The 23,347-nt window shown below is 38.8% G+C and overlaps 2 protein-coding genes across 2 annotated transcripts; both read right to left on the bottom strand.

Annotated features, from left to right (window-relative positions):
• Positions 1-6,872: 6,872 nt before the first annotated feature.
• On the bottom strand, positions 6,873-7,187 carry LOC125239502 (defensin ARD1). Its single transcript, XM_048147116.1, has one exon. The coding sequence runs from the start codon at positions 7,179-7,181 to the stop codon at positions 6,978-6,980; it is 204 nt and encodes a 67-aa protein (XP_048003073.1). The 5' UTR covers positions 7,182-7,187; the 3' UTR covers positions 6,873-6,977.
• A 5,795-nt stretch (positions 7,188-12,982) lies between these two features.
• Positions 12,983-23,221, bottom strand: LOC125239528. The gene is made up of 7 exons (XM_048147142.1): positions 23,108-23,221; positions 21,982-22,217; positions 16,638-16,646; positions 16,469-16,591; positions 15,735-15,965; positions 14,526-14,660; positions 12,983-13,409 (listed from the first exon to the last, which is right to left on the bottom strand). The coding sequence occupies exons 1-7, from the start codon at positions 23,219-23,221 to the stop codon at positions 13,103-13,105; spliced, it is 1,155 nt and encodes a 384-aa protein (XP_048003099.1). The 3' UTR covers positions 12,983-13,102.
• Between the last annotated feature and the right edge of the window lie 126 nt (positions 23,222-23,347).

Here is a 23,347-nt window from a genome sequence, read left to right as displayed (position 1 = left end):
TATAAGTATTATAACGATTTATCTGCGTGAAATTTACAAAATAAATGTAAAACACACTGAAATAACTGTAAAACATAAATAAAATGCAATTTTTATATAGCGTAATATTTTTTTATAGCTTAATAGTCAAATTTTGGTTGTGCAACAATAGTACATTGTGCAACAAGGGGAGGAAGTTGAATATTACTAACGAGAGGAAGTTAAATCGCGACGGCTTGCCGGAGCGATTTAAAGACTCGAGTTAGTAATATTCATACTCCCCGAGTTACACACAATGTTTTTCATCACATTTGAGAGAAAAATACAGAGGAAACAGTCATAAGGCAAAACCTTCAACCGGCGGCGTTGCGACCAGTAGTGTACCTATCTTGATCTACATCAGATTATTCATATTAAATCCATTGTTTTTGATAACAAACACTTTTTGAACGAAAACAAACACGAAAATACTGCATATAAATTAAATGCAACGTTCAAAAAAGCATTAAATCATAATAATTGAACTAAAATTGTACTTATTTTTATCTGTTGTACTCTCCGTTGCTAGGCAACGGTGGGTGCCTCGCGTACGCCCGCGGTCAAGCGCGAGTAGAGAGCATATTGTCAGATTGTAAATTATAACAAATTATCTGAGTTAAATTTTACGAAATAAATGCAAAACACACTGAAATAATTGTAAAACATAAATAAAATGCATTTTTCATACCGTATAATATATTTTATAGCTTAATAGTCAAATTTTTGTTGTGCAATAAAAATCCTTGGCAGATTGAAACATCCCCTTTGCCTGAAGTATTGTACGGATTGTATTAATTTTTAAAATTAAATCCATTATTCCCTTGGGAATAAATTAGTACATTATGCTTCAGTACACGTAGACGTAATGATACCTTTAAACAGCAAATGTGATGAAAAAATCCTTGGCTGATTGAAACATCCTTTGCCTGAAGTATTGTAATATTTTTTAAAACTAAATCCATTACTCCCTTGGAAATAAAATAGTACATTATTCTTCAGTACACGTAGACGCAATGAGACCTTTAAATAGCAAATGTGATGAAAAATAAATAAATATTATAGGACATTCTTACACAGATAACACTCAAACAACCAACAATGTTTAATGTTTATATACATAGAAGAACATCCATCACTCAGGAACAAACAGATGCCCTTACCGGGATTCGAACCCGGGACCGCGGCGTAGCAGGCAGGGTCACTACGCTAAGCCACACCGGTCGTCAAAAGTATATATGACAATTTAGTCTTAAAATGGGATCAGGAATAAATATCTCACAATGCTCACGAGCACCGTGTATAATGATAGAAATCATCAAATCACCATTAAAAATAACAATTATCATTAGTATAAGATACGGAAGTTCTTAATCATCCTTTAATACATGAACTGTGTGTTTTAATTAGTAACCATTACTATTTCATTATATAAAGTCGTTTCATATGTACATAAATATTAGTTACATACGTCAGATACTATAAAAACCAAAGCATAGACAGACATCATCACTTCGAATTGAAACTTCAACAATGAAGACCGTTATTTCGGCACTCGCCTTTGTTGGGCTGCTATTTATGTTACTGATTTTGGGATTCGCGATTGAATCATTTATAGACAGTGTGTGGGACCTCTTGCGTAGCATTCGAATGTTTTTTTAGGGTTCCGTACCAAAAAGGTACAACAGGAACCCTTATGGTGCGACTCTGTCCGTCTGTCACATTCCTAAATATCTCGAGAACTACTAATTCTATCAACTTGAAATTTGGAATAGTTATGAACATTGTAAACCTCTACAAATAGAAAGTATAATTTTTTTAAATATATTAATTTTAATTGTAGAAAATGGCCAAAATGAAAGGGGGGCAAACTGTAAATTTCAAGTTACTAGGTCAAGTGGGGTATCGTTGGAAAGAGCTCAAATTGAACGTAAATAAGCTATTTTTTATCATTTTTTTGTTGTGGAAAAAAAAAGAATTTTGAAGGAAAATGTAAAAAAAATACCGTTCCCCCCCCCTTATCTCCGAAGTTTACCAACGAAAAATTATGAAAATTTTAGTAAACATTGGTTTTATGCTAAATATTACAGGAAAAATATAATCGTGTTTGTATTTTGAATACTTTTTTTTTAATTCACAAAAAACTTTTCAGATTTTTACTTTCAATTTACCCACCCTTGCGGATGTATATCGTACTTCAAATTAATACGAGATGTTACGTAAACCATCTTCTGTCCAATAAAGTAAAAACTGTTTAAATCGGTTAACATTATAAAGAATTATCCCTGAAAAACCAGGTCGCGCAAATTAGTTAGCAAATTGACCGGGAGATGGCGCTATACACAATAATACTCATTAATGCCTATACTTTTGTCTTCTAGTCAAGTCATTAGAGTTATATGATTATTTTTACTAGGTAGTTTGAAAGAAAGTTTGTACGGAACCCTCGGTGGGCGAGTCCGACTCGCACTTGGCCGGTTTTTTTAAATACTGGCCGTTATATTCCTTTTTCATGTACGCTAGTCTTTTGTTTTTGGCGGGTTTGAAGTGTCATCTTCAAATGTCATCATTGAAGTGTCGCAGCAAGAATGGAACTCACACGTGAAAAGATTCGTGATATGTTTTATTACGATTTCGGCGTGGGTTGTCGCAACAAGAGTGCATAGATCAAATTAAATTCCACTTTTAGTGATGAGCTCCGTCGAAAACCACTGTGTTTCACTGGCTAATGAGTTCAGTCGGGACCGTAGCACAGTATAATAAAGATTACTATCGTATGGCCACTCCCGCTTCCCGCTGAAAGTGCTGCACACCCCCTCTCGTTACCTCACAGTTACCGCCTGTCAAAAACGCGAACAGTCGACCTGGCATATCTCGTACAAGCATAGTACGCGTTCGCCTACACGAGCTTAGACTGCGTGCTAGGAACGCGCCTCTTTCATATATTTGATCGCCAGTGACCGATATGTGACCGTAGTATTCTCACGGACGAAGTTAAGAAAGGTCGCCCAAAATCGGTCGTTGTTCCACAAAATATTGAAACAGTGTGAAAACTCATCTCATAATATATAATCGTCATCGTGAGATAAAGGCGACTCTAGACATATGTATGACAAGTAGAGATGGGCCGAATATTCGGTAAATATTCGGTATTCGGCATATTCGACAAGTTTTTCAATGTTCGTATTCGGCCGAATATTTACCGAATAAACAAAGTAAATAAATAGCGTAAGTTGTTGCGTAATTCAACGGATAATGACATCCTATTTCAGCATTCTAAGGAACCACCAAATGGAGTTGAAAATGCATTAAAATATGAGTACCTAACCTACAATAATTATGTAAAAAAGTACAAATAACGTAGCTTAAAAAACAAAAACCAAAATTTTCTTATGCACTAAATTATAGGAAAATTAAGATCCTTAGTAAACATTACCAATCATTGAAAAGTTTTTAACTCTAAGCTAGGATTTAAAATATGGCGGAACCGAATATTCGGCCGAATGTTCGGTTCGGTAACAGCTGAACCGAATGTTCGGCCGAATATTCGTATTCGGCAAAGTCCGTATTCGGCCCATCTCTAATGACAAGCATTAATAAAAAAAAAAATATCTGTGAAAAAACTTGTTTTGGATACCGCACAATTTAACTGAAGACCAAAAAGGTGGGCCGAGTCCAATGGTGTAAGAAAATGCTGCAAAAATATAACGGCGGTGACTCAAAAGTTGTTTATAATATCTACACGGGTGACGAATCCTGGGTATATGCGTATGATCCTACACTCAGGTTATTTCGCAAATAACTTACAAGGAGACACCAGCAACTGTAAGATTTTATGTACAAAATGTAAACAAATAAATAGTTTTGAATTTTTGAATTATTATTTTTTGATCCTGAAACCAAAGACCTATATAACTTCGTATAGACCGATAAAGTCTAAGAAAAAAACGTACCCCAAAACCATACAGAAAAAGGTACGGTGAGCTAGATGGCGATACACCTTTGGGGTACGCTCGGCTAGATGGCGCTAATATTAATATTTGATATTTTAAAACATATCAAGCTAAGAATATGGGCCAAATTGTCAAAACTGAGGTTCAAAAGTTTTAAGCCTGTGTCGAGAGATGGCAGTCTATGCACTGTGATTACACATTTTACTTTGACAGTAACTCTCTTTAATACTCGATCCTCTTTGCTGAAACTAAACAACAATCACAGTATAAGGACGACTCAGCAGTTAAGCTCCGGCAGCGGCAACGCGATCGGTATTTGGCTCTCTCGCACACACGGCAGCGCGGCGCGTACTGACGCGACCGGCATCCTCCGGTTCCGCACTCACTGCACCTCGCTGCGTGCGAGCGCTACTCAAGGACAAACCGCGCGGCGCAACATTTGTTAGAAGAATTATTACTGGTTTTATACTGTGCAACAATCAACAGTGTGGGTGTTTCAAAATCAGCCAAAGCCAACGAAAGCAGCTCGTGCAAAAAGCACCGTGAAGCAAATGGTGGCCTGCTTTTTTGGTATCAAAGGCTAGTGCTGCTAGAAGACCGTGAAACGGTTAATTCGGAGTGGCACGCGACCACCAAAACTACGACGCAGGATTTTTCACAATGACAATGCCCGCTGTCATACATAGGCGAAACTCGATTTTTGAAAGGTGTAAATATAGAATAGGCTATACTTCGTTTTTTTAGCATTAAAGAGACGTGTCAAGAACGAGACTTAAGGTTTTTTATCGGGCACATTCTGCGGATCGAACAGTGAATACGAGTTAATAAATATTTCGTATTTATTATCATGTTTTATTAACACGTACATTACTCAGCTTTGTGAACAGATAAGAAACATAACTTTGGTTAATTTAAATTCTAAGATGAAAAGCTAAGAATTTTAATAAATTGTGTTTGCAATTTTTCATAGAAAGGTTGTACATTAAAAAACCCAAAGAGTCCTCGCTTTATTTTTAAAACGCCACTGTCACTACCTAATGTACATAAGTTCCGAGAAATCAGTGGTATCGGCCGAAATCGAAGAAGGAAACTTTACGACCATTGCTTCTTCGTTTACCCGTTTGACAGATAATTCTAATCCTAAAAGAAACGGAGTATACTTGTCTTATAGTCAAATCAGCTCCTTTTTAAGAACTGTCAAAACGAATTTGAACGTCTTGCTAATATGGAATTAATATGAAATCGAATTGAGTGACGCCACGGTCAACTCCGTTACTTTATAAGTTTATATATTTCTACCTGGCTTGTTAAATAGAAATTTGATTTAAAAATAACTTCTATCCATGTTTTTCTTATATTTATCTGTTTTATTTCGTTCATGGTATAAAATACTTTATTTTAAGTACAGTAAAGTTCCCTAATAACGGGTCATCCACCATATTTAATACAGTCCTGATTTGTCACCCAATGAGTTTTATTTATTCCCAAATATAAAGCATATTGTCAATGATTTTCGACCCGCGAAGATGCCGTTTTCGAGATACCTCAGACAGCCATTAGTACCGTTTCGTAACTAAAAATTGGTAACCAGCTTCGAAACGGGAAAAAAATCCCAGTTCAAAACTGGCTTCAAATTAGAGATGTGCCAAACCGAAAATATCGCAAACCGGGCTGAACGGTTTGAGTTTCTACGTAACCCGGTTTCAACCCGGTTTGACCAAACCGAGTTGCTACGACGGTCCTTAGCGTATAAATGTAGCGGTTAGGTTTGGCCCGTGTGAAGCGCTTCGTCAGAATTAAACACGAATCGAGTCGGCCGGGTTGAGTTGAGTCGAGTTATGAGCGAAACACATTAAATAACGTGAAGCGCGATAGATCGACTTAACAAGTGTCACAATAATATTGTCTATGTCTTAGAAATGTATCCACTTAGTTTTGGAGTGTTAAAACCATTGTCTTATCCCGTGCATCTACTATATTTTCTCCACCTTTAAAATAAAATTGATAATATTTTTAGCTTATAAAGTTAGGGCAATAAAATGTTAAGATTCATATAATTCATATTTGTTATTGAATCGCGCGGCAAAATAACTTTTATTATTAAAATCAAACCAAAGCGCGCACGGCCGGGACTGCAAGCGTGTTTGAAATTCTGGCTGTGGCGCTACTTTTCGGCGCGAAAAAACAGCTATCCTGCTTGCACTCGCCGGCTTGCAATGGCGGTTTCGTTTGCTCGGCCCGCTATCTCGAGACAATTTCGAGTCGAGACGAGTGGGAATGGGACCGATCGTACCTTCGTTCGGCTGCGTTCCTTCTGCTCGTTAGAACCGGGTTGGTGAACTGTCAAACCGAGTCGGGCCGAGTTGAGCCTAACTCGGTTTGGACCGGGTTGGCAAACCGGGTTGACACATCTCTACTTCAAATTGGGACTTTCCCATTACCGATTTGTAACCACGTTTGGTAACCGGCTTCGCAACGGGAAAAATAATCCCGTGTTGTAACTGGTTACAAAATGAGACTAAATCATTACGGATTCGTAACCATGGTTGGTAACCAGATTCCAAACGGGAAAAAATATCCCGTATTGTAACTGGTTACAAATTGGAAAAAACAGCTATACTAGGCTAGACCAGAGTACGTATATCATTCGAGTTCGACTGTCTATTACGTAGTGGAGGCATTACCTAGTTTAGCTGTCTCAATGTTATTCGACTATATCTCTCTCGCTCTAACACACTACTATTGCTGTCTCTATATTTTCTACGTCACTCTTTTTTGATAGTCGCAGCGTCATTGAGTGAAAGAGACAGCTACACTAAGCTAGACTAGAGTATCTATATCATTCGACTGTCTATTAAATAGTGGAGACATTAGTTTAGCTAAAATAACATACAGAAAGACACATTTTCCTTCATTATAATCAGTTTAATACTTTAAATTACATGTAAATAAAAATCCAATGAGCGTCGCCATGTTGTCACCGTCCGCCATCTTGTCCCGTCCGCCATGTCACGTCTCGCACCAGCAGTTGACGTTAGCGAAGCTCCCGCAATGTCCGCCCCTGAACCCGCGGCGCTTGCACTCCCCGTTACAGTTGGACGTGTAATCCACTCCCCCCCACACGCAACTGCCTATCAGCTTGTCTGCTTCCACAGGCGTTGATATTACTACCAACATTACTACGCAGACCAGTGCCAACATAACGGACTTCATTTTGATTCGAAGTTTAAATTCGGAGTGACGATATTCGTTTAAGAGTTGCTTTATATACTATATCCATTGTTCAAAAATCATTAAGTAATGACTTTATCTTGAGTAATAAAGTAATTAAAAATCTAATAAATTATTGTTATCCATATCAATGTTCTTAATGATGATTTAATGATTATTTTCTACTCCCGAACTGTTATACGTCATTTACAGGGTCGTGCATATTAGATCTTTAAAATCCTACATAAAAGTCTTTCCCCAAAGCCAGCGTCTGCCAGCTTTCCGCGCATGCGCACAGTATCGAAAAAACTGAAAACGCATTGTTTGGCTTTGTAACCACGGCAACGCACTGTTATAAAGATGGAAGGCTTTGTGCAGCTGAGCTGACAGTGCACACCTTTGCGCCAAAATACAGGAAACAGTGTGAACTTCACGAAAGTTATTCAAGAAAACTATTAAAAAGTAAGTGCATGGTCGTAGAAAAGCTATTATATGCAACGGTCTTTAACTGAGTCAAAAAATACTCGTGGCGTCTTCGCCTCAAATTGTTACCCACGCCACTCGTCTTTTTTGACCTTGAATACTACCTTTTCGAATTGAATACTATTAATATTCAATTAGTTAGGAGTGTGTTTTCCTTATAAAGGGTATTAAGGCCCTTGTTAATCGTTTTTTAATTAACGTTTAATTAATAGATTAATAACTTGAATAAGGTACAGCGGGGAGATTTCGACTGGGAACAAATGCCACCGAACCATTTTTTAATAAAATTGAAGTATCATAATTGACTTGTTTCATCGTTTTCATGCATTGTTTTGTTGCAAGGGTGATGTAAAACTTTGTGTGTAGCTCTGGGCGTAAGAATACTGCAAGCTCGACTCTCGTTTGCAATATTTGAGTTCCGCCCCACGTTGCCAATTTACTATTATGTGGCGTTCTCAAACAAACGCAACACCTCTAGAGTTGCAGGCGTCCATAGGCTCTGGTGGGTGCTTAACAGGCGAGCCGTACCCTTATTAGCGACCGACGTAAAAATAAATAAATATTGGGGGACACCTTCCACAGATCAACCCAGGCCCAAACTAAGCAAAGCTTGTACTATGAGTGCTAGGCGACGATATACATACTTATATAGATAAATACATACTTATATATAAGTACATAGAAAACATCCATGACTCCGGAACAAATACCTGTGTTCATCACACAAATAAATGCCCTTACCGGGATTCGAACCCAGACCGCGGCTTAGCAGGCAGGGTCACTACGCGCTAGGCCAGACTGGTCGACAACCGGGTTTTTTTTTTAAATTATAAATGGGCTTACTCTTGGCCACAGACTAGCCAAAGGCAAAGACGTGGCCTACGATGGAGTGAGCTCGCCCAGAAGATGCCTGTTCACTCTTGATTTGAAGGTTGCCGGGTTATATGAGCTCGGAAATATAGCCGCCGGCAAGGAATTCCACTCCTTGGCAGTGCGCATAAGAAAAAAAGGATGAATATAATATAGCTAGTTTTTTCCCGCGGCTTCGCAAGCGTACTAAAAGTAATCTTAATAAAACGTTGAACTTTGGACCCCATTTCACCCCCTTAAGATGTGAATTTTGAAAAATCCTTTCTTAGTGCTCCTCTACACCTTATAAGGAACCCACGTGCCAAATTTGGAATTTAGGACCAGCGGTTTCGGCTGTGCGTTGATATGTCAGTCAGTCAGTCAGTTTCTTCTTTTATAAATAATTATAAATATAATATATAATTATAATATATAATTTAGATAATAATTATAAATATTATAGGATTCTTACACAGATTGACTGAGTCCCTCGGTAAGCTCAAGAAGGCTTATGTTGCAGGTACTCAGACAACGAAATATATAATATACAAATACTTATACACATAGAAAACAATAAAACATCCATGACTCAGGAAGAAATATCTGTGTTCATCACAGAAATACATGCCCTTACCGGGATTCGAACCCGGGACTACACCTCGGACACTGGCGATCAATATGAAAGAGGCGCGTTTCTAAGCACACAGTCTAAGCTCGTGTAGGTGAACGCGTACTATGCTTGTATGAGTGAGATATGACAGGTCGAGTGTTCGCGGTGACAGGCGGTAACTGTGAGGTAACCGAGAGGTGGTGGGCGGCACTTTCAGTGGGGAGCGGGAGTGGCCATACTGTACGATAGTACTCTTTATTATACTGTGCCGGGACCGAGGCATAGCAGGCAGGGTCACTAGTGTCACTACGCGCTAGGCCCGACCGGTCGGTATATATTCAGAAATACCAAAGACTTATAACTCCGTATAGACCGATAAAGTCTAGTGCTTGTTATACTCTCCGAAATTTATCCAAAATGCTTACTTCAACAGTCCTTAAGACGGTATATTTCGCCTACTTTGAGAGTATTTTAAGGTACGGCCTGGAGGTTTGGGGAAGCAGTGTTCACGTAAATGCTATACTTATTTTACAAAGAAAGCAGTTAGAAGTATTGCAAAAACAAAACCTGGAGAACACTGTCGCCCACTTTTTATAGAACACCAAATAATGACTGTCATATCGCTTTACATCTACCTAATTTGCATACACATTCATACAAATTTATGTAAATATAGGTACAAAGGAGAGAAAAAGATACATGCATTGAGAAGTAACACAAGTATTGAGTTACCAAAATGTAACAATTACCTACACTTTAAGAGGAGTCCTGAATATAACGGAATAAAAATATACAACACTTTAAGTAACGACATTAAACATTGCTGTAATATAGATGAATTTAAAAATAATTTAAAATCGTTTTTAATTAGTAGACCTTTCTATTCCTTAAAGGAATTTTTTGAAAAAATATACGATTGAATGTTTTAATCATGTAAACTATTTTGGAATATTATTAGTACTATTTTGTTTAATTCATGATTATTTTATTTTCTGAATATTTTAATGTAATTTTGACATGGCTTACTATTTATATATATTGCACTATGTGTTGATTGATAATATAATAACTATGTGTGGCTTGTAATATAATAAGTTTAAACATATGTATTCCCTTTAGGAAGCTTAATTAGGCTCTTTAGGCTAAGACTAGCTTTAGTATAGGATTAATATTTTGCATGCCTTGTGGCGTAATATGCACTCATGAATTTGTACCGCACCAACATGACCTGTATTGTAATCTGTGTGTATTAGCAAATAAACAAATACAATACAAAAAAACGTACCCCAAAACCATACAGAAAAAGGTATGGTGAGCTAGATGGCGATACACCTTTGGGGTACGCTCGGTTAGATGGCGCTAATATTAATATTTGACATTATAAAACATAAAAGCTAAGAATATGAGCCAAATTGTCAAAACTGAGGTTGAAAAGTTTTAAGCCTGTGTCGAGAGATGGCAGTCTATGCACTGTGATTACACATTTTTCTTTGACAGTCATGCTCTATAATACTCGATCCTCTTTGATATAACATACAAATACTTATATACATAGAACTAAACATCCATGACTCAGGAACAAATATCTGTGTTCATCACACAAATAAATGCCCCTACCGGGATTCGAACCCCGGACCGCGTATATATATATAGAAATACATACCGTTGCTGAGCGAGCTGCTTCTCCGACGGGTCCCGTCGACTCTGCCTTCGGGCCGCGACCGCCGCACCACTTTGACTGCCACCGTGCCGCTCCTGGAACAAAACCAGATCAGAAACGACAATACTACCCAGGGTTCGAGGTAATATATCAATGGATATTTATATCAATGGATATATATCAAGATATATATGCGATATATATCGGATATAATAGCCAGCTGGGTTCGACGATATATATCAATGGATATAAATATCCGATATAATATCATTTTTTTTTATAATTATTGCAATACAAAAATGGTAAAAAAAATTGTTAAAAATATAGTTTTTATGTGTTTGTTACTTTTTTCTACTAAATGTTATGTTTTTTAGTAGATTTTTCCTTGTCTAAAGTAGTATTCATAAATAATGCAACAAAATAATAATATGCCTTCCATACAAAATGGATATATATCAAAGTTGATATATATCCGATATATATCATAAATATCCGATATTTTGATATTTATTATGAATATCGGATATTTTCGAACCCTGATACTACCATACAGTCATCAACCTCATCATCATCCTTGCGTATCCCGGCATTTGCCACGGCTCATGGAAGCCTGGGGTCCGCTTTGACAACTAATCCCAAGCATGCGCGGCCCCGCGCCCCCCCGGAGCCTACACTGAGAGAAAATACAACCAGTTTTCATGTTCGTTCAACAAGTTTTTTGGTTAAAATAGCGCCTACGTGCTCTTTGGTTCAAACAACAAGCTACTTGTCATTTGAATCGGCAATATATTTGAATCAAGAAGTCGATTTTATAAAAACAACTTGACACATATTGTTTTAAACATACGTTTGGCTGATTCAAACGGATAAACCGCAACAAGTCTAACTTGTTAAATTCACAATGCTTTCTCTCAGTGTAGGTTAGCCATACAAATAGACCACATGGCACGAACTGAACCCCCCCCCCCCCCCCCCCCAATAAAAATATACCCGAAAACGGTTTCGAAATGTCGATATTTCGCACTTGTATCGTAATACACTAATTAGAAACTTCTGTTTAATAATACCTGTCATCGTCGTGTCTCGTAGGGCTGTCCTGCCGCCGCCCCTGCCCGAGCCCCCTTAACCGACTCAGCAGAGACAGTTCCGTTAAACCGCGCTTCCATATCGGCTTGCCTTGGCTCCCATCTTGATTCTTGTCTGCAAAAACGTTTCAGTTTATATTTAGAACAGATACATGCAACCATAAATTAAATATAACATCATACCATCCCATCAGCAGTTCTCAAAAAGTTTGTACATAGTCATGTCAGCAAATTTTAATCGATCCTATTTTGTTACCAACATTTAGTGACAGAAGTCGACTTTCATAAGATATACACAGGATACATACATACATACAATCACGCCTGTATCCAATGAAGGGGTAGGCAGAGCACATGAATTAAAATCTATGATGCAACCCAGGACCGCGGCTTAGCAGGGAGTGTCATTACCAACTAAGCCAGACCGGTCGTCGGTACCGACTGAGATATCTGTGTCTTATGGGAACTTAATAATTTAAATTATAAATGTAAATAAAACTATGGAAACGGATTAAATCGCGTATAATGAATTTAAAATACATCCCGACGTTTCGAACTCTTTACAGCGTTCGTGGTCAACGGGTGACTGAGGAAAAATTAAAATGTGCAAAAGCTACCCACTTACAAGAAATATTAACGAACCATGACCACAAATAATATAGATTTCTAAGGCAGGTTCACACACTATTAATAAAGCCAGTTATACAATATTCAAAAAATTTTACCATTACTCTGTTAAAAAATAATTAACCAATTAATCTACACAAAATTGACAAAGAAACAAACTGCAAATGTCCAACACCATACAACACAAATTTTAAATTCATTATACGCGATTTAATCCGTTTCCATAGTTTTATTTCATGAGTAACTATCGCGGTAACCGAAGACAATATTATATAAATGTAAAGTTATATTTACACTACAAGCTATAACTTACCATTCCTCTCTCTCTTCGGACTCTCCGTCCTCTCACAAGCGTTGCTATGCGACCGTTCCACTGGCCTCGGGGGCCTCACAACCCGAACACTAGACTCCACACTCACAGTCACCGAACCACCATTCACACAAGTCTGTCCACTGTTCACAATGTGACTGCCGTTCACACAATTCTGTACACTGTTCGCACTATTCACCTCGACTTGCACTTGATTCGAATTACTTGGATATAAGTAATCATACGTCTCCATATTGGGTAGCGATGACTTCCTAACCTTCTCCAGCGCTTTAATTCTTCTTACAGGTAACGGTGACCGCTCACTTGAAGTCGAAGCTTGACATAACCGTTCATATATGCTTTTCTCCCGTTTAAAGCAACAGTAGTTGTTAAACTGATGTGTCCGTAGTCGGATTCTTTGTAAACTGTTCCGTAGCCATTTTCTTCGGTGTTGACGATGTTGATGTAGTTCTCTTTGGGTTCGATGGAGAGCGGTTGGAGGTCGAAGTTGAAGACATCGGTCTCGGGGCCTAGGACGGGGATAGCGGTGTGTGGAGGCTCCTTGTTCGATACTTGGATCACCGTTATGTTTGTGCCTTGGTAGTCGCTGGAATGTTAATGAAATAAATGTAATGATGTTGTATACATAAACAAGTGTTACCGTTAGCAGTGAATGCAATTTGATTTCGAAAGGTTTATAAGAGTTTAAATGATTCACGGTCAACTAGAAACCCTTATTCTTATAGTTTCGCCATGTCGGTCAGTCCGCGGATAATCTCAGTGACCGTTAGCACTAGAATGCTGAAATTTAGTGCCAATATGTATATCAATCACGCCGACAAAGTAGTAAAATAAAAAGTGGAAAAGAATGTTTTATTACGGTACCCCCGTAGGGTAGACGTAAGTATAATATAAAAATGAATAGGGGTCTACGAAAATCATTTTTTGATATTGTTAATATTTTCGGAAATAATCGCTCCAAAAAGTAAAAAAAATGTGCCCCCTCCCCACTTACTTTTCACAAAAGTAGAACTTTATAAGCACTTTCTAGGAAAATTATTTTGAGCTAGATAAGTTGAACAGTTTTTGAAAAAATACGAGAAACTATACGGAACTCTACACTGAGCGTAGCCCGACACGCTCTTGGCCGGTTTTTTATTATTATAAATGGGCTTACTCTTGGCCACAGACTAGCCAAAGGCAAAGACGTGGCCTACGATGAAGTGAGCTCGCCCAGAAGATGCCTGTTCACTCTTGATTTGAAGGTTGCCGGGTTATATGAGCTCGGAAATATAGCCGTCGACAAAGAATTCCTCATGAGAACTCATGAGAAAATAAGAAGCAAAGCGCTTCGTGCGAATTCGCGGAATATTTACCAAGTAAGGATGGAAACCGGCCGTGCGTCTAAGAGTCCCATGGTAGAACAGGGACGGTGGAATGAGCTCGTGTAGCTCTACTACTGCAAAACTATATTTTTAACCCCCGACGCAAAAACGACGAGGTGTTATAAGTTTGACGTGTCTGTCTGTCTGTGTGTGTGTCTGTCTGTGGCATCGTAGCTCTCGAACGGATGAACCGATTTTGATTTAGTTTTTTTTTGTCTGAAAGCTGAGTTAGTCGGGACAGTTCTTAGATATGTTTCATGAAAATGGGTCCACTATGTCGCGGTCGGGGGTTTTTTCAAAATTTTAATTATCCATTTCAATTTGTCCTTATAATTTACCTAGGGGTTTCCTCAGCAGTGGCCTCAACAACCACGGTCTGCTTATATTCCTTGACATCTTCAGTGCTCTCCGCTTCTTCGCTAATCCGGTCGATCTCCGCGAAAAACTCTTCATCACTGTCCGTGTTATTCCTCCTGCGATTAAAATAAGGTCATTAAATAAGTTTTTTTTTGCAAAAATTTCATTTTTGGCACAAACTTTTAACGCCGACTATACCTTTCTTTCAACAGTCATCTACTGCTCTCCGAGACGTTTCTAACAAGGGTTCCCTCTATTTGGCATAACTTTAATTGTCCGAAACGATTTTCGCATAACAGACTTCGCATAATCGATTTTCGCCGAATGTTAATTTGGCAGAAAACTTATTTGTCATAATCGAAAATAATACGAATAACACATTGTCCGAAAATAAGTTCGCATAATTCTGTTTACGCCGATTGTTTTTATGAATAAAGTTAATTCGCATAATTGTATTTGGCATATTTCTTAAAATCAGAATATCCACCCATACTAAATGCTGTTAAGAGAGTCGGTTTGGTTAGGTTAGAACTGCGACCTCAACAAATAAAACATTTTGTCAAGAATTTCGGTTAGGTTAGGTTAGAACTGCAACATTAATATAGTAGTATTACCTATAATAAAAATTCTGCGTAGTAAATTTCCACTAAACCATGTTATGCAGAAATAATTTATGCATAAAAACCATTCGGCGAATAACCTTTATGCATGAAATATATTCGGACAAACAAAAATATGCCTAGACAAATTATGCGTAACTATACTATGCCATAACAGATTATGCGAAAGGTGAATTATGCCAATATAGATTATGCCAAAAAGAATTCTCGATTGTAAAATTATGCCAAAACAAGGGGAACCTTCTAACAACCCCTTACTCGATGGGGATACGACGTTTCATAACAGAGTTCCTATGGCCACCTTTCTGCTCCATGATACCATAATATTGCATTGTAACGTGATTTACATATGTGTGCAAAATTTCAGCTCAATCTAGTCTAATTTCAGTGTTCTTGAACTTCTTGGCGTACACATGTACAAAACCGCGGAATAAAATGAGAGAAATATAGTTAGCTAGTTTTCCATCGGAACAGCGACATCTAGTAACTGATTTTGACACTAATTCACAACATTGCGAACCGCGGCAGTTTGCGGTCAGTACAGCGACATCTAGCGGCGAAACAACTAACCTTAACACAGAGTCGTCCAAGCAAATATTCTGCCCGCATATCTTGGTAGTCTTTGGTATGTCCTGACTAGTGCTTGGTAGAGACGCGAAGGGTTCCGGTTCGTCCCAGTTGGAGATGTCTATGTGCTCTGTTGGCTCTATGATCGGCTCTATGGTCGGTTGTTCTTCTGGTTGACTGTGGGGTTCAGGTTCGATGGCTCGGGACGGTATGGTCAGCTCTATGCCAGGTACTCTGTAATAGGAATTTGAATAAATATAAAATTTATTCAAAATATGTTTTTAAGTTTTTGACGACCGGTCTGGCCAAGCCTGATGCAACTGGTCCTTAGACTATTATCTTTAGAGTAATGGGCCTCTGGGGCCCGTTTCTCGAAAGGTACAAGTCTTGTATTACAAGTGCGCGAACTGTCAAATCGTATGGGTTGTCATGGAAACACACTTGTAATACAAGGCTTGTACTTTTCGAGAAACTGGCCACTGGTCGCGTTGACTGGCGATGACTATGAGGTGAAAGCGGGAGTGGCGATACTTTTGTTTTAAAATTATAAACGGGCTCACTTTTGGCCACAGACTAGCCAAAAGCAAAGACGTGGCTTGCGATGGAGTGAGCGCGCCCAGAAGATGCCTGTTCACCCTTGATTTGAAGGTCGTATGAGCTCGGAAATATAGCCGCCGGCAAGGAATTCCACTCCATACTGTAGATAGTACTCTTTATTATAGTGTGGTGTGGCTCACCTGTCCGGCGGTACTGGAGGGGTGGGGGTAGAGGTGAAGTGGGGTCCCGGGTGCCGGCGCGGGGCGCGGGGGGCGCAGGCGCGGGGCGGGGGCGGTGTACACGTTCTCTCCTTTGGTGAGGATCTTCAGCTCGTGTAGCTTGCTGCGGAGGAGGGTCACCCAGTCTTGCATGGCCTCCCTACAAGATAAACACATGTTCACTTATATAAAGTATAAACAGATATATCTAGAAAGTATTTATTTATTTAAAATTTATTGCACAGTTTAAAAAAAAGTACAAGTGACGGACTTAATGCCTGAAGGCATTCTCTACCAGTAAACCAATGAAAAATAACAGAACCGGAACAGAAGCGGATGTGTAAAACAAAACGGAAGTTCCGCAGTAACGGAAGCAGAAGCAGAACTCCGTTACATCCCTGCAGTAAACCATAGGGCGAAACAGAAAGCATGTGATAAATGGCAATAATAGAAATCAATCGTCGCATCCCGCGTATTTGGTTATGGCCTCAGCCTTCGTATAGTGGTTAACGGCCATCATTAATTAACCCTCATAGACATCAGCTACCGCTCTGTTAGTGGATTCAGAAATGGCAGCCACCAAAACACATAAAAAATATAAATTTAGTCACAGCCTCCTGTTTCATCATTACCTAATCTGATAATAGTTTTTCATTGCTCGTATTCGGCCAAAGAATTCGGCATCGTTAACAAATATTTATTACTAAATAATCAAAGTAAATACTAGAGTACCTATTTAAGAGAAAACCGCGTGAAGCACAGAATTCGGAGCTCTTATTATGTACAATTTGATAAGATCACTCTCATAAATGAGGTAAATTTAAGTTCCAAATATCTTGTACTTCAGGCCCATTAAACAATATTTATCATTTAATCCTTTGAAATTGAGAAATTGAAAGTAAAACGAACTCAATTTTGTCTTGAAAATACATCGAAACAAGTGATCATTTCTCCGAAAATCTACATGTTATCGAAGTTATTTTAGTATATAAATAATCTGCACAATGTGCTTAAACTGCTGTTATCCATTTGTCGTTATAATATTTTATCATGATTTTTTGCCAATTTTTTGAAAACTAGCCTTCCTGTCGCTATTTTACCGGCGACGGACGCCTGCGATTTCAGTGCCGCGCCGGAGCTCGAGGAGGTAAGACGTATGTCACTTTGGTCTCCGAGTTTTCATCGCAAACGTCGAGAATATTTATTGTTGTGTGGGTCGGACGCCTTGTTTCTACACGGGCTATCCTCGCATTGTGTGTGTGTAAACAGCGACCAACGAATTTGATCCTAGATCCGTAAATATTTGCTTTTGTAATACTTTGTTATGTTTAAATGTTAAAGTATTACAACGTTGTGATGATAAAAATGTGAAAATTACAATACGGTCAAGATGATAAGACACATCAAGATGGTACTCGGGATCTGATGATGGAGCCAGAAGGTGGTCACCAGTACCAGTGAACCATGTAAGTAAACGACTTCGTGTTTAGGCTCGTTGGGTTCGTCTCAACAAGACCTTTGACAAGAGGTGGTACTCAGGGTCTGATGATGGAGCCAGATGGTGGTCACCAGTACCAATGAACCATATAACTAAACCCAGAGATGGGGAAATCGTAATCGATTCCGGATTACACGATTACTTGATTTTACTTTGTAATCTGACACTACTGGGTGTCAGATTACTTGTAATGTAATCAAGTGAAACGGTAAATTACCATTACATGTAAAGGAATCACTAATCATCTATACAATCATTACTATTACCAATAATTCGGAATCATAGTCGATTCAAAATAACTGAAATTATTGACTAGATTACGAATATGTAGTACCTCAGATTGCTGACTGTCACTTTGACACAAAAGTCGTCATGGGTGTCGTAAAAAGGGTTTTAGGAGGTGCTGATTCCAAAATTAATGACTAATGTTCAATCTGACATTGCTGACTGTCACTCTGACACAAAAGTCGTCATGGGTGTCGTAAAATAGGTTTTAGGGGGTGCTGATTCCAAAATGAATGACCAATTTGGAATCTGACATTGCTGACTGTCACTTTGACACAAAAGTCGTCATGGGTGTCGTAAAATAGGTTTTAGGGGGTGCTGATTCCAAAATTAATGACCAATGTGGAATCTGACATTGCTGACTGTCACTTTGACACAAAAGTCGTCATGGGTGTCGTAAAATAGGTTTTAGGAGGTGCTGATTCCAAAATTAATGACTAATGTTCAATCTGACATTGCTGACTGTCACTCTGACACAAAAGCCGTCATGGGTGTCGTAAAATAGGTTTTAGGGGGTGCTGATTCCAAAATTAATGACCAATTTGGAATCTGACATTGCTGACTGTCACTTTGACACAAAAGTCGTCATGGGTGTCGTAAAATAGGTTTTAGGGGGTGCTGATTCCAAAATTAATGACCAATGTGGAATCTGACATTGCTGACTGTCACTTTAACACAAAAGTCGTCATGGGTGTCGTAAAATAGGTTTTAGGGGTGCTGATTCCAAAATTAATGACCAATGTTCAATCTGACATTGCTGACTGTCACTCTGACACAAAAGTCGTCATGGGTGTCGTAAAATAGGTTTTAGGGGTGCTGATTCCAAAATTAATGACCAATGTTCAATCTGACATTGCTGACTGTCACTCTGACACAAAAGTCGTCATGGGTGTCGTAAAATAGGTTTTAGGGGTGCTGATTCCAAAATTAATAACCAATGTTCAATCTGACATTGCTGACTGTCACTTTGACACAAAAGTCGTCATGGGTGTCGTAAAATAGGTTTTAGGGGGTGCTGATTCCAAAATTAGTGACCAATTTGGAATCTGACATTGCTGACTGTCACTTTGACACAAAAGTCGTCATGGGTGTCGTCAAATAGGTATCCGGAGGTGTTTGAAAACTAATGACCAATTTGGAATTTGACACTGTTGACTGTCACTTTGACACAAAAGTGATCATGGGTGTCTTCAAATAGGTTTTCATGGGTACTGATCTCAATATTAATGATCAATTTGGAATCTGACATTGCTGACTGTCACTTTGACATAAAAGTCGTTATGGGTGTCGTCAAATAGGTTTCCTTTCCAGGGGTACTGTGCAATGTCAGGTTCCAAATCGGTCATTACTTTTTAAATCATTTCATTAATTTTGGAATCAGTGCCCCCTAAAAACTATTTGACTACACCCATGATTCCTTTTGTGTCAAAATTACAATTAGCACTGTGAGATTCCAAAATAGTCGTTAATTTTGGAATCAGCACCCCCGGAAACCTTTTTGAAGAAACCCATGACGACTTTTGTGTCAAAGTGACAGTCAGCAATGTCAAGATTCCACATTGGTCATTAATTTTGGAATCAGCACCCCCTAAAACCAATTTTACGACACCCATGACGACTTTTGTGTCAAAGTGACAGTCAGCAATGTCAGATTCCACATTGTTCATTAATTTTGGAATCAGCACCCCCGCAAACCTATTTGACGACACCCATGACGACTTTTGTGTCAAAGTGACAGTCAGCAATGTCAGATTCCACATTGGTCATTAATTTTGGAATCAGCACCACCTAAAACCTATTTTACGACACCCATGACGACTTTTGTGTCAAAGTGACAGTCAGCAATGTCAGATTCCACATTGTTCATTAATTTTGGAATCAGCACCCCCGCAAACCTATTTGACGACACCCATGACGACTTTTGTGTCAAAGTGACAGTCAGCAATGTCAGATTCCACATTGGTCATTAATTTTGGAATCAGCACCACCTAAAACCTATTTTACGACACCCATGACGACTTTTGTGTCAAAGTGACAGTCAGCAATGTCAGATTCCACATTGTTCATTAATTTTGGAATCAGCACCCCCGCAAACCTATTTGACGACACCCATGACGACTTTTGTGTCAAAGTGACAGTCAGCAATGTCAGATTCCACATTGGCCATTAATTTTGGAATCAGCACCCCCTAAAACCTATTTTACGACACCCATGACGACTTTTGTGTCAAAGTGACAGTCAGCAATGTCAGATTCCAAATCGGTCATTAATTTTTAAATCAGCACACCCGAAAACCTATACTCGTGGTATATGCACTTGAAATGTGAAAGTGAAAATGCTAGAATGACATGTAAACCACGAAGTTGTATAGTCATATTGTTCATTGGTATTGGTGACCACCATCTGGCTCCATCATCAGACCCTGAGCACCACCTTGAAGTAATTAGAATTGTATTTGTCTTATTTTATCATCAATATCTGGGCGACCGAGCTTCGCTCGGTTCTATTTTAATATATCACGTCTTTAGATAAAAAAAAAACTCTTATAAATACAAAAACAAAAAAAAAGACAAAAAACAAAAACTTAATTTCTGACCGGGATTCGAAACCCTGACACCTACGATCTATCTGCGTACATTAGACCGACCTCGTGCGACTGAGCTAAGCGGAATCGATGCGCGCGCGGCGAAATTAAGGACCATATTTTAAGTTTACAAATGCGAAAGAAAAACTCATGAAAACTCGAAAATTCGCGTTTTCCGGGATCTAAGGCTACGCTAGATCGATTTTTCACCCCCGAAAACCGCCACAAAACAAATTTCAGCGAAATCGTTAGAGCGGTTTCCAAGATCGTCGGTATATATAAATAAATAAATAAATAAATATACAAGAATTGCTCGTTTAATAGTATAAGATATTAATATAATTATACTTTACTCTAATACTTATCATATAACAAAAGCAAATATTTGGGATGGGATCTACTTTTATAATTATTACTTTAATTTTTTAAATAAATTTTAACATAATTGATATTATTTCGCGCTATATTCTCGTATTTTCGTACAAAATAATGTTTATTAGAAACCAAAAGTTTATATCGAGATAGTAGATTGTGGTTGTTATCAAAATTCCATAGAAAGGATCAAGATTGTTGGGTCCATTATTGTAGTGCGAGCGAGTGATAAGACGTGCTAGAAAGGGTCGGCATATTGGGCTCGCGCGGCGGGTAAAATACCTAATTTCGCCCGACGCCGAAATGTTATAACGCTCTTAAGGTATCTAGTCTTGATAATTTATAATACGGCAAGAAATTTAGTTGCGTTGCATTGTTAGAAAAAACAATGAGTAAAATGAGCTCAAAAAGTCAATATTTAGGAAAACTGATTGTAATGTACACTGCTTTTCGAAAAAGGCTCAGGTATATTAGAAACATTTCAATCTCACGAGAAATCGGTTTGACTACTTCCAAAATATTAATACATGTAGCTTGCATAATTGCTTTCATCATAAAATGTATTTTTTAAATAACTTACCAGTCCGGAGCCAGCATCCTGACAGGTCCCTGGTCCGTGTCCACGAAGAAGTCATACTCACCGCCAGAATGCGGTTTAACACTTGCCATGACATGCCTAGCAGCCTTGAGGTCTGGATTTAACTAATACTAATAACATTATGCACCAGTAACATAAAGAACTATTAAATAACTTACCAATCAGGAGCTAACATCCTCACAGGCCCCTGATCGGTGTCCACGAGGAAGTCATACTCATCGCCAGTGTGCGGTTTAACACTGGCGGTGACATGCCTAGCAGTCTTGAGGCAAGCTCGCCATGCCGGCTTATGTGTTAGCGTGGCTGGGGACTCAGGGCTTGGATACTGTTCGAGAAATGGAGTCCGTCCGTTGTGGACACAGAAGAGCGTCCACATAGCTTTGAGTGGCGGTTTCTGAAAGAATTCAAAATGTAATGTAATGCAAATCTTAACCTTCAAAATTCAACATGAGATTTTTGATTAAAATTTTGATAAAACCCCTGACCGACATAGTGGACCGATTTTCATGGAACATGGCTAAAAACTTTAAGATTTAGATTTAGTTTTTTTGTTTGAAAGCTGAGTTAGTCGGGAATGTTCTAAGGCACCGGCCACATCAGAGCGTCGCGTGTCTCGGGGCGCGCAACGGACGTCCGCGCCACGCCACCTGAGTGTAATTCAAAAGGACAATTTTCAATTCCAAGCGGCGCGGCGCGCGCCACGCCGCCGCCACGCCACCTGGGGCGCGTCTTACGTCCTTCCTATACAAAATGTACTGAGGAGACGTTTTTTGAATTACACTCAGGTGGCGTGGCGCGGACGTCCGTTGCGCGCCCCGAGACACGCGACGCTCTGATGTGGCCGGTCACTAAGGACCGATTTTCATATGTTTCATGAAAATCGGTCCACGATGTCGGTGGTTTTTACAAGCTTTTATTGAACTGGCCTTGTTAGTATGTTAGTGTGCGTCAAAACATAGAAGCTAAATTTGACCACTTCCCGGTTTCCTATTGAACTGAAATTTTGCACACATATGTAAATCACGTGACAATGCAATATTATGGTATCATGGAGCTGATCTGATGATGGAGCAGAAAGGTGGTCATTGGTCAGAAACTCTGTTATAAATAAACGTCGTATCCACATTGAGTAAGGGGTTTTTAGAAACATCTCGGAGAGCAGTAGGTGACTGTTCAAATAAAGGTACAGTCGGCAATAAAAGCTTGTGCCAAAAATGAAATTTTTGCAAAAAAACTTTTATCTTTTAGTGGTTAATTAGAAACCAAAGAAATATAATAATTTACCTTATGCCCCAGTGGCCTGAGCTTCCCGCTCGGCTCGTTAGGTATGCGTTTGAGATATGCATTCTTCTGTATCTCCCTGTAATACACCGGGCCCTCGTCTCGGTTAGATATCATTGTTCATTTGTCTCCTGAAAAATTACCTTCAGTTTACTCAAAGAGGATTGAGTATACAACATGTTTTTATTGAATCCCGTTAGGTCAAATACAATTTTTACTTAGGGTTATTGAGTAATTAAAAAA

The sequence above is a fragment of the Leguminivora glycinivorella genome, chromosome 25 (assembly GCF_023078275.1).
Source record: "Leguminivora glycinivorella isolate SPB_JAAS2020 chromosome 25, LegGlyc_1.1, whole genome shotgun sequence".
Taxonomy (NCBI): Eukaryota; Metazoa; Arthropoda; class Insecta; order Lepidoptera; family Tortricidae; genus Leguminivora; species Leguminivora glycinivorella.
Note: the sequence above shows the minus strand (reverse complement) of the source record. Positions and strands in the feature narration are given on the sequence as shown.

What these genes read in the sequence shown, in the direction of transcription:
- LOC125239528 (XM_048147142.1), bottom strand. Translation starts at nt 23,221, where the DNA reads ATGATATCTAACCGAGACGAGGGCCCGGTGTATTACAGGGAGATACAG. An exon ending in TCAGGCCACTGGGGCATAAG is followed by an intron (nt 22,218 to 23,107) that starts GTAAATTATTAT and finishes GAATTCTTTCAG; the next exon opens with AAACCGCCACTCAAAGCTAT. An exon ending in CCTCCAGTACCGCCGGACAG is followed by an intron (nt 15,966 to 16,468) that starts GTGAGCCACACC and finishes TTCCTATTACAG; the next exon opens with AGTACCTGGCATAGAGCTGA.
- LOC125239502 (XM_048147116.1), bottom strand. Translation starts at nt 7,181, where the DNA reads ATGAAGTCCGTTATGTTGGCACTGGTCTGCGTAGTAATGTTGGTAGTA.